This window comes from Myxocyprinus asiaticus, chromosome 40 (genome assembly GCF_019703515.2).
Source record: "Myxocyprinus asiaticus isolate MX2 ecotype Aquarium Trade chromosome 40, UBuf_Myxa_2, whole genome shotgun sequence".
Taxonomy (NCBI): Eukaryota; Metazoa; Chordata; class Actinopteri; order Cypriniformes; family Catostomidae; genus Myxocyprinus; species Myxocyprinus asiaticus.
The window spans coordinates 19,386,540-19,403,550 of NC_059383.1; the positions used below are offsets into that span (position 1 = coordinate 19,386,540).

Below are 17,011 nucleotides of genomic sequence, written 5' to 3' on the forward strand. Positions count from 1 at the left end.
TAACCAAAACTTAATGAAAACAAAGTGCATAGAGAATATTTTATGTCTGACTGTCTCAAGTTTGTCAAGAATTTGACATTGCACAAATCCATCAATAAAATCTGGCAGAAATTTTGCTCATGTTAAAACAAGTAGCCTAAAAGTTTATTGAAAGAAACACTTTGTTGTATTGTAATCTTTTATTAAAAAATTTAAGAGAAACATATAACAAACATATAAAAAAAGCAAACAAAACACTTATCACAGGCATGTAGAATGTCTCTTAGAGTCACTATGCTTCATATCCATTTTATGGTTATGAAGTCATTTAAGACAATGACTTTATCTTTAAAAAGAAACAAAATACAAAAATACAATAGATGATAAAAAAAATAAATACAACAAATTTCATTTGTATAAAAAAAAGATAACAAAAGCCAATTCCCTTAAAAAAAAACAAAAAACCCATGAGTATGAATTGCAAACCCATAAATACCAGTTAAATTATCTTCAATATATAAAAACTAATAGTCAAGATAATGCTGCCATTTCTTTTTATTCCTTCACAAAATGAGACCACTTAAAAAGGTGCTTTAATACAGCAATGATTTAGGACAGAAACATACTTTACGCAAGTACGCATACTCAGATATGAGTGCTTTGCCAATGGACGGTCCGGTTAAACACTCTTAATGTGCGCTCTTGTGCCGGTAACCAACCTCAATATTCAAGGGAGTGATAGAGCTGCCTTCAAAAGTCTGTGCCATTAAACTGGATGTGTTATTATTCAAGTAAGTAGCTATAAATATATTGACTTTAACTTACTTGCTCAGCAATTGTCTCTACAAACTACTGCTCTGCCATAACATTAGTTGACTTGAAAGAGAAACTCACCATAGAAGCAGACAGTTCACACTAATGCCCGAATGCTTGTGAAAACATTAAGAATTAGGGATGGAACGATACCATTTTTTTCTCTTCCGATCCGATACTTGAATTATCAGTATTGGCCAATACCAATCCGATACCAGTTTTGTTTTTTTATTAATGAGTTTAGAACATCTATAATTCACTGCATGGAACTGATTGGGAGTACTCTTTGTGTAAAGAAACAAAAACCTCTAACAATAGAGTATTTCATTATAAAATAGGAAAACAAAACTACATAAGAGCTTGTGCAAAACTTTATTTTTAAATAGTCTGCAGGATGCAGCAGCAAAAATAAGTCTTCAGTAGAAAAGACAGTTCTCTTTACACATTTTAACTTTTATCTGGATTTGTAAATATTTTCAGATCTTTCCCTCTTTTAGTTTTATTAGTTTATCAATCCACTTTTCAATCACAGTAATTTTTGGGACTAACTGTTTTTTTTTTATTGTAATTTCTAATAATAATAATAATGTATTGTTATTATTATTATGAATAATAATAATAATAATAATTTTACTATACATTGGTAATACATTTCAATTGTAATTTCTTAATTTTCTCAATCGCTGAGCACTCCAGAAATTCTGTGTTTGAGTGTTTGTTTGTAGGCTAATTCACAGTAGTGTAATACGCTTCTCATTCAATATCTGGTCAAATGCTTGTCCGGTGCCGTTCTCAATGCATGTTATATGCGTACCAAACTATTGATCATCTACATCTGAGATGGAGTCTGTGTGGAGCAACCACATATTGCGCTGAGCAGCACATCACGAGCCTCTGCGCGTTTATGTGTGTGTGTCAGCAGAGCAGTGATCATTCAGTAAAGCGTGGTGCCAGAGACTACTTAGCTGACTGTACATTTATTATTAAACAGAGCCTTTTGCAATTCACAAAGCTTTTGGATGACTGTAAGAGCCTGAATAAAATGCACTAGTTATATGGACTACTTTAATGGTGATTTGAAGGTTATTTATGTAATTCTTTGAGCTTGACAGTAACATCAATGACCAACATGCGGTATTGGATTTGGATCGGGCTCGTCGGACCGATACCCGATCTGGGTATAAACGTCAGTATCGGAACCGATCCAGGTATCGGATCGGTGCCATCCCTATTAAGAATACAATGCATACTTGCGTTGAGTTATCAGTTGAAGTCTGACACATTCTGTAACGCAACAACGCACAGAATCAATCTTGTGTAACTTGAAGCATCTGCAGTAGTGTACATGCGTAGAGTATGTTTAGGCCTTTCAAACATGTTTATGTTGGGTGGTGATGAGAAAACAGCAGTGTCAACTGGTGGGATTTGCCCTAAATTATTTGTTTAAGGGCAAAGGAGAGTGCAGCTCCCAGAGAGAGGCCGACAGCCAGAAAGAAGGTCATCAGAGCACCTGCTGTCTCTGCATCTTTAGGCTTCACCAGCCTGGAAAAAAGTGACCAGAAGGCTTTGCGAGTGTTCTAAGACATATGATGTGTGGAAATGTATGAGATGGCAACAATGAAAAGACCAGGGTTCTTTTCCAAAACAGAGTACTCTACAATAATGTGATTATTTCTTATTGTAAGCTGAAGCTCATTGGTTTGTGAAACAGAGCACTTGATTGGCAATAATGGTGACATCACAGGAGAAAATGATTATTTACAGATCAAAGTTGATTCTAACAGTAAATAACCTTTATTGAACTATCTAAGGGCCTTTGGTGATAACTTTAAGTTTACTTACTGTGGAGCATAACTCATGGAGAGGCAGGCAAAATATCCATTCGTCATGGCAAACAATGACATGATGACCATGTAGGCCACATCATGATTGAAAATGACTGGTAGAACAGAGCGAGGATGAACGTTGCAGAGCATGAGGGCAGGAATGAAAATGACTCGTAATACCACAAAGATAGGGAAAAAACAACTCTTCATCGATGGCTGGGAATATGGAAAAAGAACAAAGCTTGGGGTTAGGCAAAGAACAATATCAGTGGTAAGGCATTATGTATTAATCTGATGTAAGCTTTGATGAGACTCACCAACTGAAGACGAGACGTGAGACTTCTACCAATCCAGTCCATTACATTGAAGACAATGAATGAACAAAAGGGGACGAAGATATTCTCTATATGATGAAAAAAGAGATGTGAATAAAGGTGTTTTGAAAATGTGCATGCTTACTTCAATAAAAATGTCTTATCTGTGAGAGATACCCATGGAGACTCACTTTTTCCTTCAAATAAGCCTGAGGGTTGTGTATTGATAGTAATTGCTGGAAAAACAGACAATGTGACGGCAAACGTGCATGTCACACATAATGCCATCACCCAAATCTACAGAAGAAAAAAAAGAATTCAGCCAAGCACTTGTTACTAACTGATTTGTCCTGATGTGAGGTAGGATATCAGGGAAATACTTTTATATGTAAATAGCAAGGATGGATTAAGAACTGAGAAGCCCATGGGTCGGCACACTGTGACGTGACTATGTTCACCTTTAGGCGCTATAGGACGCTTGGCAGATTTTTCAAATAGATGGAAGAAAGTGTTTGTAGCTATGTCTCACATGGCCAATTATATGTACTTTTTAATTATGAACCGATCCAAAATCAAGCGTTATTAATAGGGATGTGCACGGCACCTGTATTCAAATACCAAAATCACTGTTCGATTATTCTGCACGAGTAAAGTCTTCAATCCGATCTGAGTCTGACGTTACCTGACAAACCTTCTGGTTTTGGGCCAGGTTCGGGTCAGTTTTTCAAGTAGGCTATAGTGCGAATTAAGGGCTGTTCACACCTGTCTGTGTTGTTTTTAAATTGTTTTTCTATGTAAACACGCACTGGATGGATTCCAGAGTGTTTTTTTTTTTACCTGGCAAAGTTTCAGTGCTTGATAAACCGTGAGCCAGTGTTTCTTCCCCCGTTTGCTCTGGTGTGCATACAATAATTACACAAGTTAAATGCTGAATCATTTAAAAATCAACGCATCCCGAAGAAGTCCTATAAATCGTAGTATTCGCTGCCTCATGGAAAGTGAAAATGCCTGGGCAGAATTACGCATTTTCCTTTGATTAAGAATAGGCCTACTATGTTGCAGGCAGTGGCAGAGATTATTTTTGTTTGACTTTAATGTGATTTTATCATTTGAAGATCTAAGTGTTGTGCTATTTAGGCTCATAGCTCACAGTGCACTTTATTCCCTGCTAATCTGAAATTGTGTTTGATGCATTCATGGCAATAAACGTTTTTTATTCCTGAGTCCCGACAAATAACAGAATAACCGTTTGTGAAAGGTTACTGTGCACATCTTTATGGTATTAAGTCATCTTTCGCTTTATCATTAAACATTAAATGCATGCAGGACTTAAACATTTTAAAGTCATTCATACTGTTGCACGAATTCTGTCGCTTGTATGAATTTAAACCATCAGCTTTGTACACAGCCAGGGTAAACTGCACCTTATCTTTGTGTTTGGAAGCATTTTGTAAATCAGATGCCGTTCTCTGAAGTCCTTCAAATAAACTCGCTGCACCTGTGAGACGCAGATTCCCTGAACGCGCACTCAAGTGCCTGTGCTCGCCCTGCTGTAGTCCAGCACGCATTCGGCCAAACAAATGGTATTTCACATAAGGCTGACATTTACATGGATTTATAACAGATTTCTCAAAATAAATAAATAAATAAATTATTTAGAACTCGGGGTCCTTTGGGTTTAGAGGCTTCTGGGCAACTGCCCAAATGGCCCAGTGGTTAATCCGTCCTTGGTAAATAGGAAATGCTTTTAATATACAGTACCTTTTTGAAGACTTGAGGTACAGATGACTTCTCTTCAGGGGCTTCTTGTTTGAGCTCATCCACCTTTTTGCACGCTTCAGAATCAGAGGCAGTTAAAATCATTTTGCCATTGATGTCTAACCCATTGTCATCATTCAACTTCACTTTAACCAAAGTGACACTCTCTGTAGCTACAAACAAAAAGAACATCAAAACATCAAATACTGTGGAAGAGCCAGCAGTGAGCAGCTTTGCTGCACTTTAAGTGTTATTTTGTTCAAACACTCGTCAAATCTGACACCTACCAGAAATATTTGTTAATGGCTCTTTCCTTGTCTCTTCACTTTCTGAGAATCCATTTTCCAAATGAAGCCGGGCAAACTTCTGAAATGTATCGAGCAATATCATCATTTGGTAAATAAACAAAAGTAGTATTACTGTGCATATCATATTGTTAATACACTATTTTATTTTACTAATATGTTATAAAAAAAAAATTTCATGAGCGGTAAGTGCTATTATCAGTGTTGCCAGTCAGATGACAAGTAACCAGAAATCATGTCCAATGGCACCTACCAGATTCGGCAGTATGAGGTAACAGCACAAAGTAAGCAGAGTGGCAGCACAGGGGGTTATGAAATATCCCAGAGCAGAGCTCTCTGAATCAGTCTCAACTGCAGACAAAGCATAAAAACACAACTTTCAGCATAAATGTATCACTTGAAAAGTGTTTTTTATGTTTGATATAAGAGGGTGGTAATGTTTAATATGCAGATAGTTACAGATGTTCGATAACAGCATGGCAAGACCGGAGAAAATCCCCGCCACAGCCTGACCACTCATAAACAGGGAGCTGTATCTCGGGGGTAGTTTACCAACCAGACCAAACAGACTACCTTGCAACACTGCCCCAAACACTGAAAAAAAAAAAAAAAAAAAGTAAATGAAAAAGATGGCTCTTATGAAGTATGGCGACTAAAAACATGTAATGCAGTGACTTGTTCTGCCAAAATGACTCTTAAAATAATTGGAAGCTCAAGCAGAAATGGAGGGTGTCAATTCTAATATGAATATATAAAAATACAATAGATATAGGAGGGCTTTTTGTGTATATTAAGATGTTTTAAGAAACATACTGTTAATAAACCAGATTGTTGCCATGGTAATGTAGAAGAAGTGGTCCCGGTCCATCTCAACCTTCACTAAACTGGCTGTGAGAATGAAGAGGAGTAATATGAAGACCATGCTGCCACCAATCCTAATCTTCTCTGCAATGCTACAAAAACATAAGATAACAAAGTCACAAATTTGAAAATCATTTAATTTAATAATTTATTTTAGTTTCCTGGTACCACATACTCACTGCTGGTATAGAAAAGAGTTGAGAAGGGTAAAGAGCAGCAAGGGAAGCTGGGCTAATAGCACACTCAGGTTACCGAACATGTAAGGATCTGCCTGCTCAGGATTTGAACCATTCCCAGGATTTGCTTCATTCCCAGTTTTCAAACGCTCAGTGAAATACTGCAAACAGAAGGGAATGGTGTATAAGCACAACAGAGATAATAATAAACTTAAATGGATAGTTCACCCAATATTGACAATTCTGTCACAAATTTCTCACCCTAATGTTGTTTCAAACTCATACAACTTCCGTCCTTCTGTGGAACACAAAGGCAGAATGTTAGTCTCAGTCACCATTCATTTTCATTGCATCATTGTTTCCATACAATGAACGTGAATAGTGACTGAGGCTGTCAGTCCCTAACATTTCCTTTGTGTTGCACGGGAAAAAAGAAAGCCATACGGGTTTGAAACAACATGAGGGCAAGTAAATGATGACAGAATTTTCATTTTCTGTAGTTTCTCCAAAATAAACTGTAAATGTCATACATTCATTGCAGTTATGAAGAAGTTCCATGGAAGCAGAGTCCCCATGCCCAACAAGAAAAAGATAGCAGCTACAAGGCCACTGTCAGGATTAGATGGGTTAACTTAGTTACTTAAGCGTAAAAGACACTAAATTGAAAATGTATGTATATATAAAATGCATATCTGACTAATAACATGATCATGATTTAATGTTATCCTTTAGAAATTACTTGACTCACCGGTTATCTGATGTTTCCTTACACATCCTCATCTTGAGACTTTCTGAAAAGAGTAAGTATTGTAAATGAAGACCAGTAGCATTATTAGTAGCATTTAAAGCTTAAGAAAAAGTGATCTATTAGGTCATAATGTGTCACATGGCAATCATTAGGCATTTCTGTGTAACCTGCAACTAGGGTTGCCACTTTTGAATTTTTTAAATAAGGGACACTTAATTGGGGGGTTTTAGCAATAAATGCATTGAGTTTATATGTGTTATTAATAAAAATTGTATATCCTTTCTTATATGCCAAAATTAGAACTTTCCTGACCCATGACTTCATACATCATTTATATGTTAAAATATATTTGTCTTCTTAACTTATTTATGTATACATTTTGGATGGTTTATACATATTTTTTTTTATTTTTTATAATTTTTATTTTATTTGTTTATTTTTTCCTTCACCTGTACTTGTCTTTATGATTGTATTCATACATTGTTTGATCTTATTGAACATTTATATAGAAAAAACTCCACAGTTTTACCACCATCTGTGGACTTTTCAGACGGTCCCTTACCACTCCCTCCACAGAATTAGCACGTTTTAGCACAATGCGTGGACTTTTCAGACGGTCCCTTACCCACTGTAGGCACATTTTCCAACTTGTATCAAAATTTTAAATTGGCGATCTGGAACGATTTCACCGTGACGCCATATGACCAGCTGAAATACTGGACAAATCGAAATTCCAGACAGGTGGCAACCCTACCTGCAACACAGCCCTTTGGCATCATACATTCCTGATATAATACTGCAGTGTCACACACAGAACAATTTGATGAACAATTTTAATTTAAAAATAAATAAAATAAATAAATAAATAATAATAATTATTTAGTGACTTTGTTTGCACACGCGCGATATCGCGCTGTATTTTTTCCCTTGTGAGTTACCGTAGGATGTTCATGTGTGCCATGCATAGATGTTTTATACTGCTAAAAGCGTTTTTACCATAGGACAGAGCGTACCGGTCAACTAGAGTGTTACGACGGTAAGTCACCGTTTGCGGATACCATACTAATGAATACGGGACAGCCGTATACTGACACATACCTGTCGCAAAACTGTCCGTGTTTTTTATCGTAGTAAACTCCACACGTTTAGTGTAAACATGTTGATTAGCAGACAGGCGGTGAGTTCATTAAGTGATTAGCTGTTTCCTTACAAAAGCAGTTTCAGCACACTGAAGCATCTCTTCCATAGACATCCATTAAAAAGGCCTCTGGTATCCTCGCCAGTGCATCGCCCATTGAATGTCTATGGGACCGCCGCTTTTTTGCTAACCTTATAGGCTCCCTTGATAGAAGGGCTCTGGGCCATGTGCTCTTGTCACTTTTTGAGTCTCAACATCATCCGATAAACTAAGCAGAAAGTTCTGCCTCTCGTACAAGGACCATGACCACACTCTTAAAAATAGATGTATATGATAGCTGTTTGTCACATTTAAAAGCTATTACAAAGAGAGAGACGTTAAAAAGAGATAATCGTCTTTCCCGGTAGATCCTCCCACCGGCTTCCTCATACTTCAAGAATTAACTACATCAGTACATATGTGTCAATCAATGTTTAAATATAAAATCCTAAATAATAACAAGTGTTACAAGACTCTAGAAGTAACTTAAAATACATTTAGTAAGTTAAACATTTTATAAACAGGAGTTTATTATACTGAAAAGTATGTAACGTGAGTGGTTCGTTCAGACATATCAATACTACACTAATAAATATAATAACACGTAATTACACATATGTAATATAATAACGACTATAATTTAAGTAAATATGAGATCTACTTGTATATATGCAAAATAGGCCTACAAATAACAAATATTTATACACATTGACATGTATTCACATCTACACAAAAATAACTTACCTATCTGAACTTGATGATACCCTACTCGCTACACGTGGCCGTTTGAACGTTCATTCTTTCGGCATTGAGCGCGCGCGCGGGATTACGAAGTATTTCCGTATATGCGTTAACGCGAAATAAATAAGTTACACTCACAAGACCACATTATGTGCTAATATTTTATATTATGTGATTTAAATTGTATAATTATACAAATTTATTTATAATTTTATACAAAAAACTATATATTAAAAAACAATCAAATAGCTATGTAAAAATTATTGGTTAACTATATCGTATAATTTAACTGATTAAGCAAAAATGACCATCATTTTCGATATAGACTTTAATGAAGATGCTTCTACTTTCGTAAAGCTCATCGTGTGATTTTTTTTTTTAGCCATCACTCAATATCTATAAATTGATACATGAACAAGTATACCTTCCATGTCTCTTCTTGTTTCTTTTCTAAACTTTTTGATTAATAAATATTTTAATGAATTTCACAGTCGATGTTAAAAAATATTATATATATTTTGCACTCACAAAAGCATTTACTGGCAATATGCTTAAGAAATATTTTAGAGCTGAGCTTAACTAAAATAAAACATGCAGCCTTTATGCACTACAAAACTTTTGATCACACTATTAATTTCCATGAATTTTCCAGACCTGGAAATCACACACACAAACACACACACGCAAAAAAAAACCTTATATTAAATTAGATATTAGGCGAACCATGTTTTTTGTTATTACATTAGAACTCGAGCAAATATTTTGGTTCGTTTAAGGACAGTACAAAAAGTGAATCAAACTATTTACTCACAGAGTCGTAGTTAGTTACCCCACGTCTTCTTCTCTCACATTCACAACAAACTGTGTACAGGAGCAGAACATCAGCGCGGGGATTTCAAAACTTCCCGCCAACTGCGTCATTGCTTGACGTATGAAGTAGGGCTGTTCGATTCCAGAAATTTGGGAATCGACTCAGATACCGATTCCTGTTTTGGAATCGTTAGAATCGATTCCAAGAGTCGATTCCACACCAATTTAATCGATTATTTTTCGATTCCGAAAAAAACGGGAGGCAAAGTTAAATCTCATAATAAACAGCTCACTGCAAAGCGTTCTTTGCAATGTTTATAACAGCATGAATGACATTTACTATTAATAGGTCCATTCTAAAATTAAATCAGGACCTGTATGTGCATACCAAAGCGCGATGCTTCAATCCCATGGGATACATTTGAGTGAAGTTTGAGTAGATGCGCCTGTATTTCCAAGAATATATATATATATATATATATATATATATATATATATATATATATATATATATATATATATATATATATATATATATAACATATTTTTGTTAATTCATTTTTTAATATAATTTTTATGTAAATTATGTAAAATGTAGGGTAATAAAAAATATATGCAAAAGGTTTTAAAAACTGTAAAAATGTCGAGAACGAGTAGAGAAGCGTTATATTCTAGTTTTAATAAGTGCAGCACAATGATGATTTAAACTTTAACATACAGATTTATTGATGTGAACTGGGAAGCTGACTCAACTCTGCCATCTTATTGCAGACTTGTGTTGTAACATCGGGGAAGTTATTATTGTATGCCAATTTACTGTCACAAATTTGGCATGTTACTTGATTATTTGTTTAATCCAAAGTAAAATACCTGCAGACTATCCTGGGCCTCGTTTCCCAAAAGCATCGTAATTTAAGTAGTACTTGAAAATGCTCATAGATTAAAGAGTGCTCTGGAGTAATCATACAGCGCTAAGAACATCGTAAGGACACAGACTTATGCAGACACCTGTAGGACATTCGCGAATTAACACCTGATACAATTTAAATACCTATAGCTACATTTTATGCCCATTTAATATCAGTATACATACGTTCTATTTTATTATTAATTTTAACTGACAAGGATAGTAATATTAAAAATAATAATTAGTCAATATTGGATGAACAGATAAATTAATAAGTAAAAAAATAAAGTTATTTGTGGACTAGTTGGTAACAACAAAGTGGTGGGATGATTGTTGCAGTGAACTGTAAAAATCACAATCAGAGAGAGAAGGAAAAAAGTCAAAAACTTGATGCTGTGCATGAAAATCGTCCGTACAGTATATTGGCTCCTCATCCTCTTCTCCTCTCCCAGCAAATATGTGACGTCAGCCAGACGTATAGATCATGTCTATATTGAGTCAATCGGTCCAAAACCATATCTGTATGTCTGCACGATGTGCAGATCAGGTTCAGTATCTGGACGTCTGACTATGACCCCTCTTGGACGTAGATATGATGTTCAACATTTGAACGTCTGGCTAGGATTTTTTTTTTTTGGACGTCTGTGGACGTGCAGGACAGTTGCAGAAAATCGCCATATATATTCAATTCAGAAGTTGCAACGTCGGTTGCGGTGTAGTACAGTATAACATTCATATTTCTGTTATTGTGAATTATCTGATGCTTTGTCATTTGTTCTTGATATGCTACAACAGGCAACTATACAACGCCGTCCGAAATAATCATTAGCAATGTGATACACTTTTACGGCAGTTGCGTGTTTGTCCAGTGTTGCCGTATTATAGCTGTCTATGGCGGACGCGCTTGCGCTTGCGCATGCGCTGCTCAGGGTATAGGTGGCGCCCTCCCCTCTGACGCCGAGGCACGTCTGAGAAAAGCCGTTAATCTCCGTGATTATTCAGGTAAGTGTGTACATCATTTTAAAATACACTCTTTTTCATGTAATAACACGTTAAACTGTATTTACTTTGAGTTTTGCTTCAAAGAAGTCATGTATTGCAGAGATTAGATTTTTTTCCGTTAAATTTAATATGACTGAGCTTGCGTTTCCGGTCTCTCGCATTCGCAAGCGTTTGAATGGAAGTCAATGGAACGCAAAAGCCTAGTGTGACCACCCCTTAACTGGTAGAACAAGATGCTAGCAATGCCAATAGTCATGATTTGAGTCCTAGGGACCACACATACATACTTTCTCCTGCACTACTAGTTGTTTGGATTAAGGCTTATGCTAAATTAAAATGTGAAAACTTAATGTAACATGCTTATACTTTCCTTTCCAGATCATGTATGCCAAGGCTGTGTGGGTGGAGAATTGAAGGGAGATGGAAGGTACAGTTCCCGATAATTGGATAGACGAAAAGAAGAAAACCATTAGATGGCCAAAGACTAAACCAAAAGAAGCTTTCATGATGAAAAAGAACCCCCCAGGATGACTGGCTGATGTTCCCATTAATCAAGAGAAAAAGTACTTCAGGTAGATTTTGATTAATGAATGGTTTCATTCCTCATCAACATCAAAGTCAAAATATTGTTGATTAAATTATGTTTATTACAGTTCAGTTGTATGTGACTTCTAGCTAATATTCGTGAATATGAAAACTACAACCTGACCAGCCAAGCCGAGGAGGAGGTGGTAGTGGTTGGAGGGAAGAGGAAAATAACTAAAAGGACATTTGACGATTACGTTGGTGGTATGTTTATCAATGAGTTGAGGAATCTCGAATATGAAAATGTATTAACTGTACACAAACTGGGCCTCAATTTTAGGCCAGTAATTTTTTATTTGCACTATTAACAGAATCTGATGACTTGGAGGAAGAAAGCATGATGGGTAACTGTTCCCTATAATAACATAAAATTCTAGATTTCTGATAAAAATACAATGCTAAAATAAATATAAGTTTGTTGTCCATTATATTGGAGATGGATATGCTTATTTTTACACTCCGAAACACGCAGCGCATCAGACTTTAATTCAATCCCAGCCTTTTGCGATTTGATAATCGCACGAAGCCATATACCGATTTTGATTTTATTTTGATTAAACGTTCATCCCTACTATCCACTATCCTTTAATAAAAACACTCCAAATCTGATTACATCAAAACAATTGTGAACCAGCCTAGCTATTAAATACCTGAGTGGAAATAGGTAAATAGGTTTCTTTTTTTATTTCAGAAAAATGTCTTGACCAAATTAATTGACATCCACATGGAGGTCAGACACCTTGGCAGAAGTGAGCCTGCCCTTTCAGCCACCCGTATTAAGAGATTGGAGACCATGGAAGACTTCCAGAGAGAGGAGCAACGCCTCAACGATAGCCAAACTTTTGATACCCTGGTAGGATTTACAAGAGAGAGTCTGTAAATTATGATAGTATTACACAGTATACAATGCACTTGTTCCCCATGATTTTGGTTAATGGTTAAATGCATTGGTTGCTCCAGTACGCTCATGGGGAACGAGTGCACTGTATACTGTGTTATGATTAGTATAGCAAAGACCACCATTTAATATTCCTCTGGGTTATTTCAGTGAAAAATGTTTTGTCATGGACTTTTTCCAACAGGTGCTGCATCTTGCTCAAGTTGGAGGAAAGGATGTAAAGGACTGTGTCCACAAAGTCCTTGACCGTTATGTTACAACATATCACACAAGGGTTAATCCATGCTCGGGTCTGTGGGACCCGTTTTCAATGTTTAATAAAAGAAAAATTATACAATGAATACATTTTCTGTTTTCTGGGTACTGTGGAAATATACCTGTAAAAAGAAACATGTCAGGTGTCAATTTATAAATGACATTTCTTTCTCTTCAGACTCTTCACTAATTTTCTCATGGCCCGTTTCAACATGAAGGGAAAAGGGATAAAAGATAAAGTGGCTCTGGAGACCTCAAACCTTTACAGAGCAATACAAGGTAAGCCCCTATTTCATGTTGACACTGTAAAGTGTAGAAGGGAAATGGTTGGTTCTATGTTAAAGATTGATATAATGAAACTAAACAGTTTCAGTGCAGCAAGAAAGGACTCGCACACAGAGAACAAAAAAGAAATTCAGACTAGAAGTCTGGATATTAAATATGTGTTACATTGCAGGGCTGTACAGACGGTGATAAAATGTGCAAGTGCAAAAAATGCAAACATTTCAGTCTTTCCTCTGAAAACTTTCCTCAGTGCAAAATGAGGCATGCATGGTGAGTCACCCTATAGCTGTCTCAATTCAGGGGCTGCATCCTTCAAAGGTTGCATTCCAAGACCGAATGCATCACAGCGGCGCGACGATGGCTGTCCCATTTCTAAGGCTCTTTCAAATGCAGCCTCGATATGCATCCTTCTTTCCCCGGCCGTGAAGGATCCACATTTCCACCACGATGATTAGGAATCATGATGTCAATGCCACAGAATGCTAAATCTGAAGTAGAATGATTGCCATCTGCAAAGTGGCTTGCAACAGCTGATGTAGGATCAGCACGGCAGATAGCATTTTTATGTTCATTATTTCTAAATCTAAGTTGTTTCCTTGTTTTTCCTACAAACTAGAGGCCACATTTGGTACATACAAGAAGCTAGACAACACTGACAAAACAGACAAAACTGCATACGTTTTAATTGTGTAGTCTTGGTCTCAGAGATGGTTAAAGTAGGCACGACTTTTAAACGTGGCTCAGACGGATAAAGTCTGAGCAGCATGTCACAGTTAGGTTAGAGTACAGCTGATAGAGCAAAAGCTGGGGAGATGGGATGTACAAGGGATTCGAACCATGATATGTTTTCATACAAATCTGTAGACGTGGTGTATGACTACAGGTTGCCTCTGCACTTTTATAATTTTTTGTCTTTTTCCACTCTTGCAGCTACAGTAGTGGTATGGGGCAAAGATGCAACCGAAGAGAGGATCAAGCAACACGCTTCGGAGCACCTTAAGCATGCACCAGCGAGAAAGAGATGGGGGGGGACACACTCAATGAACTTTAGAGAACTTTTTTTTTTCTTTAAAATTGTGACAGTCTTAAGAGTTATTTGTTATTTTTGTTTAAAGTTATTGGTTTAATTGTTGTCCACTACAGTTTCACTTTTGTTTTCCTAATTTTCAGAAAGAGTCTGTACAGTTGCTTTGCAACTACAAATGAAAATTTGAATTAAAGTGAGTTTTAATTGAATGCAGCATAAGACTGTTCATTTGGTCCAGAAGCAGTATAAATTACGTCTAAAATGAGTCTACAGTTGACGTTATAAGATGCTGAACCCATTTGAACCATGAACTTTTAACCTTGTAAAGAGGTCATGTGGACATCAACAATGGACGTTCAGAGGAGGTCATAAAAATACGTCATAAATTTCATTCTGGCTCCTCAGGGGACGTCTTTTTAACGTGCAGCAAAGACGTCCAAAAGACTGCTCAGTCTTCCTCTCTGACACCTAAGGGCGCTCTCACCCGCACCACGTGTTGTACAGTACTGCACATGTTGTGTAGCATTGCTGTTACCGTTATCACTTTTGAAAGTAAAGAGCAGACCTCCCGTTGATTGGTGAATGTCCCTAAAGTGCAGCTTCCACGTGTCTCCTTATTCTGTGCTCTGCAATAACATGGTGAACCTCGTTATATTCAATTAATGCTTGTTGTCATTAGCAGGACCATACACAGGGCCTCCGCTCTCTTCACTGATCCTGGAAGCTTTAATCTCGACCCACAGAGCAAATTTTGAAAATGAAATATTAAAATGCACATCTGATGAACGAAGTAGTGATTGTGTAAAATAAATATATCGTTCTGCACAAAACTATTGCGAAACAAAATGCAATTATGCAGTGAATTAATTTGTACATTTAAGGAAATATATTTAAATATTTCCAGCGAGGTAAATTACAAACGTTTTTAAAGTTACGCACAAATATAATGTTACAATGACGAGCAGCACTATACGGTCACATTTCAGCACTTCACGTTTATGGACAGTGTCTCTCTTAAGTAGCACTTAAAGCGCATCCTCTCACATTCATGTTAAGTGCAGTTTTGGGAAACGCACGTAAAAAAAAATAAATAACGAACCTTCGGAAAATTGTTTGTTGAAAACGCTCTTAACGGCTAAGATCAATCGTTTTTGGCAAACGAAGCCCATGTCTGCAAAGCAGATGTGTTAAAGGGCTTGTGGGATTACTTCATACAGATTGATGATCGTTAAGATCCAGTCATTTTATAATCATTTTGTAAATTGTATTAGTGCTGTTAGGCTACTAAAATGTGTAGTAGTTCAGTGGTCGAGGAAATAAACACAGTCTGAAAATATCAACCAGTTTCCCCGGAAGGAATCGACTCCAGCTTTGCAGTCGATTCCAACGTTTCGAATCGATTCTCGATTCCCAACGCCTCGGAATCGATTCCCAGCTTTGTATGAAGTTTAACTAGTCTTTGAAAGTAAACATCAGAACATGTGTGTGGATAAAAACAGAAAAGGTCACCATCAGAGGCCCTGGTTAAATATCGAAGTTATTCTCTGCTAAATAAATACAGTATTTATGATAATGCTCACAGATCCAGTGACAAAACTGCGCTTAGCACATCTACCGTGTTTAAGAATGATAGACGATTCAGTCATTATTAACATCCAGAAATGATGTGCTGCATTTTCTGGCATTTAGATTTATCAATAATATCTGAGGAAGGGAAAAGTAAACAAACAAACTAAATACATTTTCAGTTACTTTCGTTAACTCGTCATGAACAATGAATAATTTAGCATTGTGTTTGACTGATATATACCGAAGTCTTTCTAGCAAGTCAGTCCACTGTCGGCCATCTTTGGAACGCTCTCGAGAGGCTGTTTCCAGTCATGCCAGTGCAGCTCCTATCTACTTGAATGGAGAAAGACCAAAATCTCAAAAACGGTTGGTCAAGATTACGATTAAAGAACATATTTCAAATCAGCAATACAATATGACAATGCTTGTATCATAAATTGTGATTCTTTACATCATATTACGCAAAAAAAAAAAAATAGCTATTTTGCCGGCTTGTATAGCTAATGCGCATGCGCGATGTAGAGATGACAATGGATCATCAATCTTTACAGGAGATGTCTATATCTGAAAGGTCTTCTTTTCTACATCCATTGACTGTTGGACGCTAGAGCTTCTTTTCATTTTAATAGAAGTGCCCCATCTCTGCTAAATAATATATGTATATAATGTGCATTTTGCAGAACATCTAATCCTGATGTTATTTGAACATTACTCACATTATTTCATCTGACATAAATGGAAATGAGGCAAACCCGTCTGCTGAACAACGTGTAAGTAAAACAAATCTTGAACAACGTGTGTCAAACAACTAAATTTCTTGTTGCTCACAACAATATAATCTTATAAGTAATGCAGATTTGAAACTCTCTTTTCTTATGAAACTCAAGCTCTCTTTCTAATTTAGATCTTTAATATCTGATATTTATATTTATTTATACAGTCTATGCTTTCCACACATTGTTTCCTTCTGTAACG

At 36.4% G+C, this 17,011-nt stretch overlaps 1 protein-coding gene and 1 long non-coding RNA gene across 10 annotated transcripts; one reads left to right on the forward strand and one right to left on the reverse strand.

Moving 5' to 3' along the window:
* Positions 1-185: 185 nt before the first annotated feature.
* Positions 186-9,619, reverse strand: slc29a2 (solute carrier family 29 member 2). 4 transcript variants are annotated; one of them, XM_051681445.1, is made up of 13 exons: positions 9,510-9,619; positions 6,781-6,823; positions 6,563-6,641; positions 6,036-6,193; positions 5,809-5,948; positions 5,455-5,589; positions 5,249-5,346; positions 4,978-5,056; positions 4,694-4,863; positions 3,124-3,229; positions 2,936-3,021; positions 2,635-2,834; positions 186-2,369 (listed from the first exon to the last, which is right to left on the reverse strand). In XM_051681445.1, the coding sequence occupies exons 2-13, from the start codon at positions 6,810-6,812 to the stop codon at positions 2,327-2,329; spliced, it is 1,326 nt and encodes a 441-aa protein (XP_051537405.1). In that variant the 5' UTR covers positions 6,813-6,823; positions 9,510-9,619; the 3' UTR covers positions 186-2,326. The 4 variants fall into 4 exon arrangements, with proteins under 4 accessions (XP_051537405.1, XP_051537404.1, XP_051537402.1 ...); XM_051681444.1 differs by having other exon boundaries at positions 187-2,334; positions 6,781-6,819; positions 9,510-9,553; XM_051681442.1 differs by lacking the exon at positions 9,510-9,619 and adding an exon at positions 8,702-8,792 and having other exon boundaries at positions 187-2,334.
* Positions 9,620-11,311: 1,692 nt separating this feature from the next.
* Positions 11,312-14,674, forward strand: LOC127430750 (uncharacterized). Of its 6 annotated transcripts, XR_007895488.1 has the most exons (7): positions 11,312-11,417; positions 11,796-11,989; positions 12,093-12,206; positions 12,314-12,346; positions 12,694-12,855; positions 13,085-13,434; positions 14,371-14,674. It is a non-coding gene; the product is annotated as an uncharacterized LOC127430750 (long non-coding RNA). The 6 variants fall into 6 exon arrangements; XR_007895485.1 differs by having other exon boundaries at positions 12,093-12,855; positions 13,085-13,190; positions 13,334-13,434; XR_007895486.1 differs by having other exon boundaries at positions 12,093-12,346.
* The last annotated feature ends 2,337 nt before the right edge of the window (positions 14,675-17,011 follow it).

Coding starts and splice junctions, on each gene's coding strand:
- slc29a2 (XM_051681444.1), bottom strand. CDS start 6,812: ATGAGGATGTGTAAGGAAACATCAGATAACCG. Junction 3,230..4,693: donor TACCTCAAGTCTTCAAAAAG/GTACTGTATATT, acceptor TTTCTTCTGTAG/ATTTGGGTGATGGCATTATG. Junction 2,335..2,634: donor TCCATGAGTTATGCTCCACA/GTAAGTAAACTT, acceptor ACTTTTTTCCAG/GCTGGTGAAGCCTAAAGATG.